Source organism: Ictalurus punctatus, chromosome 23, assembly GCF_001660625.3.
Source record: "Ictalurus punctatus breed USDA103 chromosome 23, Coco_2.0, whole genome shotgun sequence".
In the NCBI taxonomy this organism is placed as follows: domain Eukaryota; kingdom Metazoa; phylum Chordata; class Actinopteri; order Siluriformes; family Ictaluridae; genus Ictalurus; species Ictalurus punctatus.
This window is the reverse complement of record NC_030438.2, coordinates 404,802-419,514: the sequence shown is the minus strand read 5'-3', so window position 1 is coordinate 419,514 and position 14,713 is coordinate 404,802. Positions and strand designations below refer to the sequence as shown.

The 14,713-nt window shown below is 41.9% G+C and overlaps 1 protein-coding gene across 5 annotated transcripts in view; it reads right to left on the bottom strand.

The window, feature by feature from the left end:
• gli3 (GLI family zinc finger 3) overlaps positions 1-14,713 on the bottom strand; it is a 199,006-nt gene that overhangs the window by 39,900 nt on the left and 144,393 nt on the right. For all 5 annotated transcript variants that reach the window (XM_053674956.1, XM_017453559.3, XM_047150215.2 and 2 more), the window contains 2 exons: positions 8,289-8,444; positions 3,153-3,357 (listed from right to left, as the gene is read on the bottom strand). In XM_053674956.1, the coding sequence (XP_053530931.1) occupies positions 3,153-3,357; positions 8,289-8,444 (361 nt within the window). The remainder of the gene's footprint in view (positions 1-3,152; positions 3,358-8,288; positions 8,445-14,713) is intronic.

Genomic DNA, 14,713 nt, shown 5'->3' with positions numbered 1-14,713 from the left:
GAATGTATATCCAGGCTGTAAAATTGAATGAATGTGTGAGGTGTAGACCACCCCGCCACAGCACACATGGATGAAACCCCCAACTTTTCAGCCACCACTGAAACAGTCTCCTGTGCAATAGGCCCAATGGTATGATGTTGGCTGCTGCTGCCATAAGCTCCAACAGTCTCTCATAGAGGACTATTAGGGGATGCCAAGATCCAGCTTTGTCTTGCTCAATGTTGATGATTGACCATACGCATGTTGTGGATAGAAACATGCTCATCGTAGTAAAATCCTTATAACCCCTAGAAAGTTGTCCATTGCACTGGAGAAATCATATTTTTCTGAGGTTCAACCTGAACCCCAAGCTCTTCATGTGGGTGAGAACAACATCTCAAAGTTCCCTGGATTGTGCCAGAATTAACCAGTCGTCCAGATAGTTTAGTACACGGGTGCTCTGGAGTCACAATGGAGCCAGAATGACATCCATGCACTTTGTAACGGTGCGAGGGGATAAAGCTAGCCCAAAGGGAAGAACCCGATATTGGTATGCATTGCCCCCAAACGCAAACCTCAGGAACTTCCTGTGACTGGGCAATATTTCTCTGTGGAAATATGCATCTTTCAGTTCTATCGTCACAAATCAGTCCTCAAACTGAATCTGTAGAATGATAAGTTTGAGCGTCAGCATCTTGAACCTGTATGTCCGAAGAGTACATTTCAGATGATGCAGATCTAAAATTGGCCACATACTTCCCTCTTTTTTGTGGACCAGGAAATTAAGGCTGTAAAAACCTCCCTCCCTCAGGGAACAGGGTACATGTTCTATGGCCCCTTTGTCCAAGAGGGATCTTACTTCATGTGCTAACGTCGGGCTCTGCTCTGTGCTCACTCCTGTGGTGAGCACACCTCTGAACCGGGGGGTGTCGAGCTCTGAACTAGACCGGGCAGCCCTTAGGTAGACCCATGGAGACACATTTGGCAGTAGCTTCCATGCTGCCAGAGGGTCTTTTAGTGACATTAACCTTTCCACATTCTGTTAGGGGGAAAGTATCAGATCTTCATTGCCCTGTGACAGCTTGCTGACCAGAGAACACATAAAACTTGGGACATCCTTGGCTAGGGGAGGCCCTCCAATAGTACTGGGGGCTAACTGCCCTAACAGCCTCATGTCCCCTGATACGTCCCTCCACGGCCCCTCAGGACCGCTCCTCCTTTATCTGCTTGGCCTTTATAACCATTCTCAGATCAGGCCTAGCTACTGGCCGCGACTGTGGCCGCCCGGTTCCTCTGGCTATCTGCGAGGGGAGGCGGGCTGCCATACTCGCCTTCTGTCCCTCCCTTTTACTAGTGCTGACCTGAGCTCCACTCGTGGATGCCCGGGTGAACTCGACACAACAGGGAAGGAAATGGCTGAATGGCTTTTCAAATCTGACGACTGCAACACACTCCAAATAAGTTGGGACAATCGACGTTTACCAGTGTGTAAAATTCTTTTCTTTTAATAACACTAATTAAGCGTTTAGGCACTGAAGACACCAGTTGGTTAAGTTTAGCAAGCGGAATTTTTCCACATTAATCCATTATGCATTTCTACGAAGGGGCCTTTGTTGCCTTATTTTTGCTCTTCATAATGTGCCACCCATTTTCAATCGGACACAGGTCAGGACTGCAGGTAGGCCATGCTAGCATGGATGAAATGAAAAACATTCCAACATAGACTTAGGTCCTTAGGCAAAACAAAAAATCACTATCACCAGTAAAAGCTATAACGGTAAAATGATTTAAATGACTCAACTCATCATATCTGTGTCATTGATTAGCTTTGTTATTCTAGATCTACCTTGTGTAATGAACAATTAAGTTTTCCAACAGTTACTTATTTTCTGACCTGCAAAATAAGCCCTACTACACATTTCACAACCTTATGAGATTAATAAGAATTCTGAGCTAAATTCTGAGACATTAACCAGTCATTTGCTCAGTTGCTTTCTGACTCCTACAAAAGATTTTGATATTAACAAATGCAAAAATAAAAATACTACAAGGTGTTTTAGTTTAAATCTATCATACTTCACATTGAAAGCAGAAACTATGCCATAACACATGCACCATGTTTTCTATTTAGTATGTTGCCCTATTTACTTGAATTCTCTTTTTTTCCCATTAGAGCCAGTGTTAGTGTCCCCAACCCAGACTTATCCTTCTCCCCATGTCCCCTTCTTTTATGACCCTTTCATCCATCACCCCTTTCCTCTTCTCCATTTCCAGTATGAGCGATTGTACAGTGGTGGCATTGGAGTAGAGCTCTCCCACTCTGATGGAGGGAACATTAATCAGGTGATGCATATCGGAAGGATACGAGGGAGGAGGAGAGGAGTCTGTTCACACGTTTCTGCCTAATAGCACTCAGCCTGTTCCCTCGTTTATTTTGCCACTGTATGTTCATTTATCACTCTGCCGTGGAGCCTGAGTTGCACTGCTCTGCTCTCTAGTCCTCTCTTCCTAGCCATCTATCTCTCTATCGTTCTTGTTCTCTACTACTCATGTCTTCCCACTGCCAGCCTGTCTGTTTTAAACACACCTTTCTCATTAGTGAAATACCTTTAGCACTTTATCATGGTATTTTTCCCCACTCAACAATTCACTTCTTTTTTCTCGGTTCTCTTCTTCCTTTATGTTCTGGCTTCTTTTGACTTTCTCTTTGGGTTATTACATTTTCTTGGTCAAAATTTTGGCTTTTTAAAATAGGTTCACCACTGTGGTTGCTTACACATACAGTATGTGGACATAGAAACAGATTAACTAAAAGCAAGAAAGAAGTGGAAATAACAATCTGCACACTTTTATTTCATTAAAAAAAAAAAACTGATGTCATATTTAATTCAAATGGTAACACATTAATATTTCTAACACAATGATAACTGTCATTTTTTTTAAACACTAAACTGCCTAATATTGATTCAGTGGTATCAACCTTATTGCCTTCAGTGGATTGCAACAATCATTTATTAATTATCCATAGATGAAGTATTATGTAATAGTCTTAATTAAATACAACAAAGTTTGATTTTATGAACAGATGAAATGACATTTCTGGTAGGGCATTCAATATGTATGAATGTATGTTCATGTTCATGTATGTTCATTATAAGTAAAGCAGTCAGTACCTGATAGTACCAGCAGACAGATGGCCGTAGGATCCACTGGTCGATGAGCTGGGCCGCGTGCTGTTCAGGATGCTCACCAGGGAATTTGGTGATTTCCGGATCATGGCTTGAAAATCAAAACTTGAGTCTGAGTGTGGTGAGCCAGGAAGGGGGCGCTTCCTGCCCTGACGAGCAAGGAGTCTCGGACTGGGAAAGCGAGAACTTGCTAAAAGAGAGAAAGCCAACTTTATATACTTTATATCTCTCTTATATACAGTGCCCTCCAGTCATGTTGGCACCCTTGGTAAATATGAGCAAAGAAGACTGTGAAAAATTGTTTTTATTGTTTAAACTTTTGATCTTTTGTTAAAAAAATTCACAAAAATACTCTGCTCTCATGGATATCAAACAATTGCAAACACAACACACTTTGTTAAACATACGTGTGCAACAATTATTGGCACCCCTATGAATTCATATGATAACAATATATTTAAAGTATATTCCCATTGATATATTAAAGTTAAAGTGCACCTGGGTGACCAGGAACAGGAAATTGTTCAAGCATGACTTCCTGTTTCACAGGGGTATAAATATGAGGTAACACATAGGCCAAATTCCCTTAGTCATTCTTAACAATGGGTAATACCAAGGAATATAGCTGTGATGTCCCACAAAAGGTTGTTGAGCTTCACAAAATGGAATGTGTCTATAAGAAAACAGCACAAGCATTGAAATGCCTATTTTCACAATAATGGCAATAATTAAGAAGTTCCAGTCAACTGGAAATGTTATGAATCAACCTGGAATTGGACACGTGTCTATATCGTCTCAACACACTGTGAAGAGGATGGTCTAGTGGCAAAAAATCTCCAAGGATCACAGCTGGAGAACTGCAGATGTTAGTTGTATCTTGGGGTCACAGAAAGTCTCCAAGACTACAGTCCAAAGTCACCTACAATCACCACAAGTTGTTTGGAAGGGTTTCAAGATAAAAGCCTCTACTCTCATCCAAAAACAAACTCGAGCGTCTTCAGTTTGCCAGACATTACTGGAACTTCAAATGGGATTGGGTTCTATGGTCAGATGAAACCAAAATAGAAGTTTTTGGCAATAAACACCAGAGGTGGTGTTGGTGCACACAGAGAGGTAGCCATATGGAAAAGTACCTCATGTCCACGGTTAAATATGGTGGTGGATCTTTAAAGTTTTGATGCTGCTTTTCTGCCAGAGGACATGGACATTTTGTTAGGATACATGGCATCATGGACTCTATCAAATATCAACAGATATTAAATGAAAACCTGACTGCCTCTGACAGAAAGCTTCAAATGGGCCGTGGTTGGATCTTTCAGCAGGACAATGATCCAAAACATCATCAAAATCAACACAAAAATGGTTTACTGACCACAAAATCAATATCCTGCCATGACCATCCCAGTCCCCTGACCTGAACCCCATAGAAAACCTGTGGGGTGAACTGAAGAGGAGAGTCCACCAGCATGGACCTCGAAATTTGAAGGATCTGAAGAGACTATGTATGGAGGAATGGTCTCAGATCCCATGTATTCTCAAACTCATCAGGCATTATAGAAGAAGACTCAGAGCTGTTATCTTGGCAAAGGGAAGTAGCACAAATTATTGACTAAAAGGGTGCCAATAACACAAACCCATATTTAACAAAAATGTTTTAGAAACCTGTGTTGTGTTTGCAATTGTTTGATATCCATGAGAGCAGAGTATTTTTGTGATTTTTTAAACAAAAGATCAAAAGGTTAAACAATAAAGACAATTTTTCACAGCCTTCTTTGCTCATATTTACCAAGGGTGATAATATTACTGGAGGGAACTGTAAAAACACAGTGAATTTCAATATTTCAGTACTTCAGTATTGAATGAAGAGACAAAATATACTCGTAGTTGTTATGCATAGTCAATTGGGAGAAATGTAAACCCAGAGGATCTCTCTCCTGGCCTATGATATATTTCCACCATTGTTATCTTAGTTACTACCAATCAGTCACATTGTTTGTAATTATTTGGCCACTGCATAAATGCCATATTTTCTGATATTATTTATGAAGTCTTGCTTCATAACTGTATCGTAATTCTGTTTCTGGTTTACCCAATAATTTTTTTGCCCTGGATTCATTTGGTTTTTTAATTTGCTGATATCTCATCATTTGACTCTGTGGTTGATGCTTCAGTAAAGTATAGATTTAAAAAATTATCAAGAGGATAATTTCTGATACACTGCAGATTCATATCCTTTCTGTATTCTGTATTTTTTCCAATATTAACCAAAGATTCAGTTTAATCATGGATTATTCATGTGAAAACATATTTTGTGTGTGTGTGTGTGTGGGGGGGTTAAACAGAAAGTTTATTTCATGTTTTACATCAAACTAAATTTAATCCTGGATGATCATTTTAAAAGCAGATTAAAAGAGGTCCTTACACTCACTGGCCTTATTTCTCACATTTTACCATCACACACACACAAACCAGTGACTTTCCCCTAACCCATGTGTCACAGCAATATTTAATCACATTTAATTTCCTTGAATAGTCCTTTATTCATGAATGGAATTGCAGTGGTCTGTCTTTGAAAAGCCTTCACTAGAAAGCAGCTTCGATGAAGACAGGCACACTTGCACACAATGACAAGTATCTACAGATTAAGAAATGACTTTTGTTGTCTTTTCACTGGGAAATGTCACAAACAAGAAAGGAGGGACAGAAGAGGAGGGGAAAAGAGTGACGCTGAGGGGATGTAGCTCCTTTGTTGTATGGAGTGACACAATGACTTTATGACTAATTTTTTTTCCCTTCAGTTGTTTTAATTTTATCAGAAAGCAGAAGCACACAAGCAAATAAGATTACTCTCTCTCTCTTTCTCTTATTTGACACTTCAAGCATTTACAGTGCCTGCCATTCACATGTAAATCACTGTGTGTGTGTGTGTGTGTGTGTGTGTGTGTGTGTGTGTGTGTGTGTGTGTGTGTGTGTGCCGATATGCTTGCAGCATATTCACAATATGGCCTGTTCACAGCTCTGCTCAAAGGCTTTCAATGGATTTAGATTTTGATGTGTGGGACACACACAAGGCTTTCACTTAGTCTCGGTTGATGATTCTACGGTTGATGACAGCTGTTCAAAATGCTGAATCTGAAAACAAAATCTAGAATCACTACATAATACATACACCGATCAGCCATAACAATAATACCAATGACAGGTGAAGGGAATAACATTGATTATCTCATTACAATGACACCGGTCAAGGGGTGGGATTGATTAGGCAGCAAGGGAACAGTCAGTTCTTGAAGGTGATGTGTTAAACAGGAAAAATGGGCAAGCATAAGGATCTCAGAGACTTTGACAAGGGCCAAATTGTGATGGATAGACTGGGTCAGAGCACCTCCAAAACATTAGGTCTTGTGGGGTGTTCCCAGTATGCAATGGTTAGTACCTACTAAAAGTGGTCCAAGGAAGAACAACTGGTGAACTGGCAACAGGTTCATGGGTGGCCAAGGCTCAGTGATGTGTGTGGGGAGTGAAGGCTAGCCCATCAGGTCTGATCCCACAGAAATGCTACTGTAGCACAAATTACTGAAAAAGTTCATGCTGGCTATGATCGAAAGGTGTCAAAACACATTGTGCATCACAGATTGCTGCATATGGTGCCCGTGCTGACCCCTCTCCACCACCGAAAGCGTCTACAATGGGTACATGAGCATCAGAACTGGACCATGGAGCAATGGATTAAGGTAGTCTGGTCTGATGAATCACAATTTCTTTTACATCATGTGGATGGCCGGATGGTGTGCGTTGCTTAACTAAGGAAGAGATGGCACCAGAAGTGTATATAAAAAAACACCAGAAATACTACATAGCATACTGACCTGAAAGATAATAGAGTGAAGTACACTTGCTTTAGTGCAATTCTTACTGACTTTTACCATTTGAATATGCAGGCAGCTGAAGTTCAAAGTAGACTTTCTAAAACGCATGCCTTCTTAAATACAGATGTTAGTTACAGATGTCAGACATTTGAAATGGCCATTAGAGGTGAACACATTTAAACAATGTCCTCATCAGAATACAGATAGACCTGGTCTGTTCTTTTTTTATTAGACTCCCTCCAACAGTAATTACACTGATGGGAGCACAACTAAAATCCAAGTAAGCTACTCTTGCTCTCTTTCTAAGCTTGAGACATTTGATAGTGCCCGTCTCTTTATTTGCTCTCATGCTATATCTCTACATCATAAAGGAGTGCTTTAAGTGCTAATTTGGCTTGGGTGGAACATGTATTGTTGAAACAGGAAGACTTATTACCCAGGCTCGATCACAGTAAGTCTGTGAAGTGCAGAAGGCCTTTACATCTCCATCAGAAAAACAATGGCCCTAATTGTTTTGTTCCAGTCTATTAATCTTAAATAGTGCCACAGCAGAAAGGATTTCTCCTATGATGAATAGTGGGACATTCCAATTTCCACTTAATAGCAATTAATTTCCTGATACCAGTGCAAGTTTGGCTTTTTTTAATTGGGTTGTGAGGAAAAGGAGACTAGATGGAGAGGGAGCGCTAACAAGAGGCTGACTAAATGTTACCATCAAACAGTCCAGTCAGTACAACCTCTATTGAAAACCTGTATGCCTTTAATTTCTTATACATACTTTAAAATAGCTCATTATGAGACACACACACACAGACACACACACACACCTCCCCCAGTCAAACCATTAAGACAATGGCTTATTTAAATCAGGTCACTCTATTATCTTACTAACTTTTAATCTTTTGTCTTTTCATCTGAAGCCTTAAGAAAACGTGCAGCTTTTGGATACTGATTTGGGGTACTGAATTCACAATCAAAGGATAAAGTCACAAATTATTTATATACAGAATGGTCATTAGTCTCTGTTTGATTTTAGATACAATAACTGAAGTGACACAGATCCAAGTTAGTCGTAGAATCTAAAGCTAAAGTTTGAGTTTCAAATTAGTTGTTCAGTTGAAGAGGCAGAAAGAAGTGTCCTTAAATATGAAACACACTGATACATGTTGGTGTAAGTAAAAAAATGTAAGTACATCACTTACATCATTTTTTTGGGCCACATCAGCATCAGAGTGGTAGTCTGAACACTCACCTTCCAGAGCCTGGAGGTATTCCATGTGCAAAGCATTGGTCCCTGATCCAGTAGTAGACATGGTAGAGGGAATGATGTCAGCATAGGGGCTACGGTGACCTGCAAGCAGTGCCATTTGATGGTAGTATTCTGCTGTGGTCAAACCAGTGTGTGGGGCTAACAGAAACAAAAATTATATGGAGGAGATGAAAAAACATATAGGCATTGTTGTACAGTTAATGTTACATTGTACTAATTAATACCACAGCACTGCTGAATAATCAGTTCAGATTGGTCAAAAGGTGTTGATTAATTTTCTATAACATTAGCTCTGACAGTTCTGGCTATATAGCATAGAGCATAGAAACTTGTAATGCTGACACTCCAAATAAAAATGTGTGCTATTTATATAATTTTTGATACTGATAAGTGTTTTTAGAAGTATTTTTATAGAGTCCTCAGCGTCAGCGCTTTGTAATGATCAGCTGTAGGTAAAGCTATAACTGTAAATTTTCAGACACAAGAAAAACTTCTGTACAGAGGTCTCTGCATAACATTTTTTTGTTTTATTAGCTTAAATTTCCCTAATTTCCCATCAGGGATCAATAAAGTACATCTCTCTGTTTGTCTGCTTGTCTTAAAGAGAGCAAAAGACAGGCTTAAATTATTGCACATATAAAGAGGGAAAGACTGTTTATATCTGCTATATTGTAAGTGATAACCAGGAACTAACTTGTTTTGTGGATTTTCCACAACATTTTATGTAACTACACATAGATCAAATGTATAAAGCATCATTTATTAATTCATAAAAAAAAGTGTAATCATATAAATAGTACTCTGATATAAGAAGAGTAAAACATTTTGGGATGTGCTTTTATGGGGGGGGGGGGGGGGGGGCAACCTTGGGGTGTTAACAGTACTTCCGCTTTGTACTGGGCTGCTTCAGGCCGCACCATCACTGATTTTTTTTCCCTATAACAGCATGCCTCATGTTTTTTCCTTACATAGATAATACTGTTGCAAAGAAATCTAAGTGCACAGGCAAAATGCTGAATACTAAGAGCATGTTTCTGCCTGAGTCTGTGTTGAAAATTTTCACTCAGTGTAAATATATATATATAATTACTATAATTTCCAGTTTCTGTCCAAATTATGTAATATGAATGCATGCCTGAGTGACATGGTCTAAATGTTTAAAAACACAGGAATGGATGCTTATGTAATAGCACAATTTATGCTAAGTGACTGTGTCAATTCCAGGTATATGAAAAGGTATTTGATCAGTAAATCATATTTCTTTAAAGCGTATTTAAATTTCTGTCCTTTGTTCTCACTCTTAATAGAACTGAAGAAGAAAACACTTTGTAATATAGCCACATATATGAGCACTCAACTCAAGGCTTGAGGCAAGTGAGACAGGGACTCTGTATTTATTTGGGTAATGAACAGCTGGATAACGTATCAGACCATACAAGTTTCCATAATGCAGAAAAGAGAGGCAGCAGGGTGTTATCGGGAGGTGCAGCACTCCCCATTGCATCCTTTCAGCATGCTCTTTCCTCCTCTTTCACTGCCAAAGTTAAAACTCCATTTAAAAACAAACGGTCCAAATCTCTTAAGATCTGCATGCATAAAGCAGAGGTATGCGTGGCATTTTTTCCTTCTATCTCCTTCACTCTATCTTTGCCTCTTACCCTGCCAACACACACACACACACACACACACACACACACACACACACACTCCTTCTGTTTGGCTCCTGGAGTGCAAATGCAAAACTCATTTTAGCTACACTGTGTTCTGGCTAATCCCTGCTCTATTCCAATCTAAATTAAAAGGGAGTAAATAAGGAACACATAAATATATAAACAAACAAGGGGACTAAAATGTAGATTGTGGCCTAGTCTCTATGCCTGGAATGTGCGTCTCAGATTGGCTGTATAAATGAAAGAGAAAAATTCTAAATGAATTTGATATGGGTATTATATCTTTAAGTGGATGGGGAGGGATGAAGGGTTACTATGTTAATTGTCTCTGCCTTGCTTTTTTTTTTTTTTTGCCCTTAGCAAAATGTATTGTGGCGTGCTCTGGATGGGATGGCAAGTTTGGAGATGTGAAGAGCTGTGGGTGGCACACAGACTTTTGGAAGAGAACAAAACAATCCAGTTATTCTGCATGCCACCACAGCCTGAGGGCCTCCCTTTAGTGAGGCACAGACAGAAGCAAGGAGAAAGTGTACATGCAAAATCAGAATTCAGTAAATGAAAAAGAAAAAAAGAAACAAAATCAGAAGCAAAAAAAAATTATCCTACCCATGGTAGGATCAGTACATACAAACATATGGATGTTGATCAGATTTCTGCACATAATGACTAAAAAAAATATAACTTTTTTCAGGCAATCTGCTAAATATTTTTTTCCAACAATCAATAATACACCATCCTACATTGCCATTCTGCTTTTGGACATCAGATACTGAGCATGTCCGTTGAATGTGTCATGGTTAGAGATATGGATTATCAAAGATTTCGCCTCTCATAAGGCCAGGAAGAAGAGCATATAATAGTAAGTTGCTCTAATTGGGCATCTATGGCTTAGGAGATAGAGTGGGTTGTCCACTAATTGATCCCCAGCCCACATGCCGAAGTGTCCTTGGGAAAGACACTGAACCCCAAGTTGCCCCCAGTGGCAGGCTAGCACCTTGCATGTGTGCAAGTGTATAAGTGTGTGTGTGTGAATTGGTGAATGAGAAACAGTGTAAAGTGCTTTGTAGAACCGCTAAGGTTAAAAAGCGCTATATAAGTGCAGACTATTTTTTTATTGCAGCATAAGAGACAAGTGCTGGTGTGATGCGACACATAGGAGGGGGAGCATGGCCAAGTATGAGCAGGGTTGAGTGTCGGCAAGACTAGGACTTGAACTTGAGTTGGCAGCATGAGAGCTGAGTGCAGAGTCTCAATGGCTGTGGGGAGCTTGGGGAGAGCAACAAATTATACTGCCTTAGAAAAGCAATCGATGATGGTCAGGATGGTGGTTTTACCTTGTGAGCGAGGCAGATCGGTGACAAAGTCTAAGGTAACATAGGACTAGGGTTGGGAACAGGCAAGGGTCACAGCAGGCTGGCAGGTGGATGGTGTGAGGCTTTGCTCCTAGCACACACAGTATAGACAGTGACAAAGGCCTGGGTGTCAGCTTCCATGGTTGGCCACCAGAAGCGCTGCTTCAGCAGGCCTAGGGTGAGATTGGAGCCTGGGTGGCAGGCGAATCAGGAGCATTGACCCCACTGGAGGAATGCACAGAGTCAGGGACAAACAGACAACCAGGAGTAAAATTACCTGGATTGGACTGGGTGCGTTGTGCTTTCCTGATCACCGTCTCAATCTCCCATATGATGACTCCCCCAACACAGGAAGGAGGGAGGATGGTGTCAGGATTTAGGTCCTCTAAGAGGGCGAACTGGCAGGAGAGGGCATCTAGTTTAGCGTTCTTAGAGCCTGGAAGGTAGGTGATGGTAAAATTGAACTGACCTAAGATCAAGGACCAGCGTACCTGATGGGATTTTAGATGCTTGGTGGACTGGATGTAGGCCAGGTTTTTGTGGTTGGTTCCAGCAATAAATGGATGCTCAGCCCCCTCAAGCCAATGCCTCCATTCCTCCAATGTTAACTTATGGGCTAGTAGCTCACAATTCCCCACATCATGTTCAGCTGGGGAGAGGCGGCATTAGAAGAAGGCACGTGGATGGAGCTTCTGGTCAGGGACGGATCAGTAGGAGAGTACAGCACCCATACCTGAATCAAAGGCATCCATCCATCCATCCATCCATCTTCAATACCGCTTATCCTTCCTTCAGGGTCACAGGGAAACCTGGAGCCTATCCCAGGGAGCAATGGGCACAAGGCGGGGTACACCCTGGACAGGGTGCCAATCCATCGCAGGGCACACTCACATACACATTCACACACCCATTCATACACTACAGAGACTTTGGACATGCCAATCAGCCTACCATGCATGTCTTTGGATTGGGGGAGGAAACCCTCGCAGCACAGGGAGAACATGCAAACTCTGCACACACAGGGCCACGGTAGGAATCGAACCCCCTGACCCTGGAGGTGTGAGGCGGACGTGCTCACCACTAAGCCACCGTGCGCCCTCAAAGGCATCCACCTTTACGATAAACTGTAATGAGGGGTCAGGCTGTATCAACTGCTGGGGTGTTGGTGAGGCCGAAAGATATGACCAGATATTTGAAGTGGTACAGGGGAGTGTTGAACGCAGTCTTCCACTTGTCCCCTGCTCTGATCCTGACCAGGTGGTATGCGTTCCGCAGGTAAAACTTTGTGAAAATAGTGGCCCCATGCAGTGGCTCGAAGGCAGAGCGGCAGGAGTACTGTGACGTTGTTAAGGGTGGAGGGTCTTATCTTTTTTAGCCACAAAGAAAAAGCTGGCACCCAGGAGTGAGGAGGAAGGTCAGATTATGCTGTCAACAAGGGTCCTTGCTAAAAACCTCACCCAGGTTGAGGTACTGGGTGGGGTGGGGATCACTGTGGAGATGTCTGGATGAGTGGGAGTTTGGAAACGGAACTTGTGGTGGCTGGAGTGGGTGGAAGGTCTGATTTCAGGCATGAAGAGTGACAAAAAGGGATCCAGTTCATGACCCTGCCTGCTGACCAGTCTATTTGGGGATTGTGTCTTTTCAACCAAGAATAGCCTAGCACCAGCAGGGTACCTGGAGAGGAGATGAGGTTCAGCTGAACTTTCTCACAGTGGTTCCCAGAGAGCACAAGGAGCAATGGGGCAGTGCAATGGGTGATCTGGGCCAGGAATTTCCCATCCAGGACATTGACATTAATGGGGAATCTAGGGACTCAATGGGTATTCCTGACTGGGATGCTAACTCCTTATCCAGAAAGCTATCTTTGGTACCTGAATTGATAAATGCAAGGATGGGAATGGAGAGCTGGATGTAGCACAGGGTGGTGGGAATCTGAAAGCATGATAAGGGGTCAGGAGTTTTAACCACAGGGAGCATTTAACCAGGGCATGGCATGGTCGGCCACAATAGAAGCACGTACCTGTCTGGAATCTTCTCTACTGCTCAGCGGGAGAAAGCCGGATCTGACCCAGCTGCTTGGGTCTTCCCCATTATGCAATGGTTCAGGGCTAAAGCTCGAGGCAGGATTGACAAATGAGTGGAGGAGAGTACTGGAGGCGAAAGGTGCCTGGGGTTGGAGTCAGGTGGAGGTGTGAGGGAAGTGTCAGCCGATGTAGGGATTCAAACACGGGTCTGCAGCATAAGAGATAAGTACTCATGTGATGCCACTGAGAGGAGGGGGAACAATGCAAAATATGTGCATAGTCAGTGAACCATGAGGAATGCAAGGTGGGGCTGGGCGTAGCAGGAAGAGAGCTGGGAGAGAGCAGACAGGCAGCATGACCAGTGAACCAGGAACACAAGGAGAAAAAAATATGATAAGCATAGGATTACTTGATGAGGAAAAACACTTGACATAACTTGAAAACAAACACGAGGAAAGCCAGAAGTGCACTGCACTGAAGCCGGAACAATCTGTTGATGAGTGGCTGAAAAACCCAGGCTTATAAATGCTGCAGATTGGGTGAGTAGATTAGAACCAGGTGAGATCAATCAGGCGAGGCATGAACTGGAGTGCTATGCCCTGTACAATACTCTGTACAATTTTGCTGACCAAAAAAGCCTCTCAGAATGCAAATGTTGAACCTTGAGGCAGATGGGCTGCAACAGCAGAAGACCATGTTGGGTTCCACTTCTGTCAGCTAAGAACAGAAAGCTGAAGCTGCAGTGGGCACAGCCTCACCAAAACTGGACAGTTGAACACTGGAAAAAGTAGCCTGTAGGCTGATGAATCTCGATTTCTGCTCACAGATGATGGGGTGAGAATTTGATGCCAATAGCATGAATCCATGGACCCAACCTGCCTTGTTTCAACAGTCCAGGCTGGTGGAGGTGGCATAATGGTGTGGTGAATGTTTTCTTGGCACACTTTGGGCCTGTTAATACCAAATCAGCTATTACATGACTGTCACAGGCTATTTGAGTATTCTTGCTGAACATGTGCATCCCTTCACTGCCACAATTTACCTAGCTTCTAATGGCTATTTCCAGCATGATAAATGTACTATGTAACAAAGCAAAAGTCTATGTAACAAAGCAAAAGTCATCTCAAACTGGTTTTATGAACATGACACTGAGTTCATATGTTTAGTGGTTTTTCCAGTCACCAGATCTGAATCCAATAGAACACCTTCGGGATGTTGTAGAACAGGAGATTTGCAGCATAACACATTATTGTTTCTATAGTAACAGCTCATTCACTGAGACTTGTATGGCAGACACCACTTGCATATCAGACTAATAACAAACACAGCTAATCTGTTTTAGAGAGCTGAAATTACCCTTT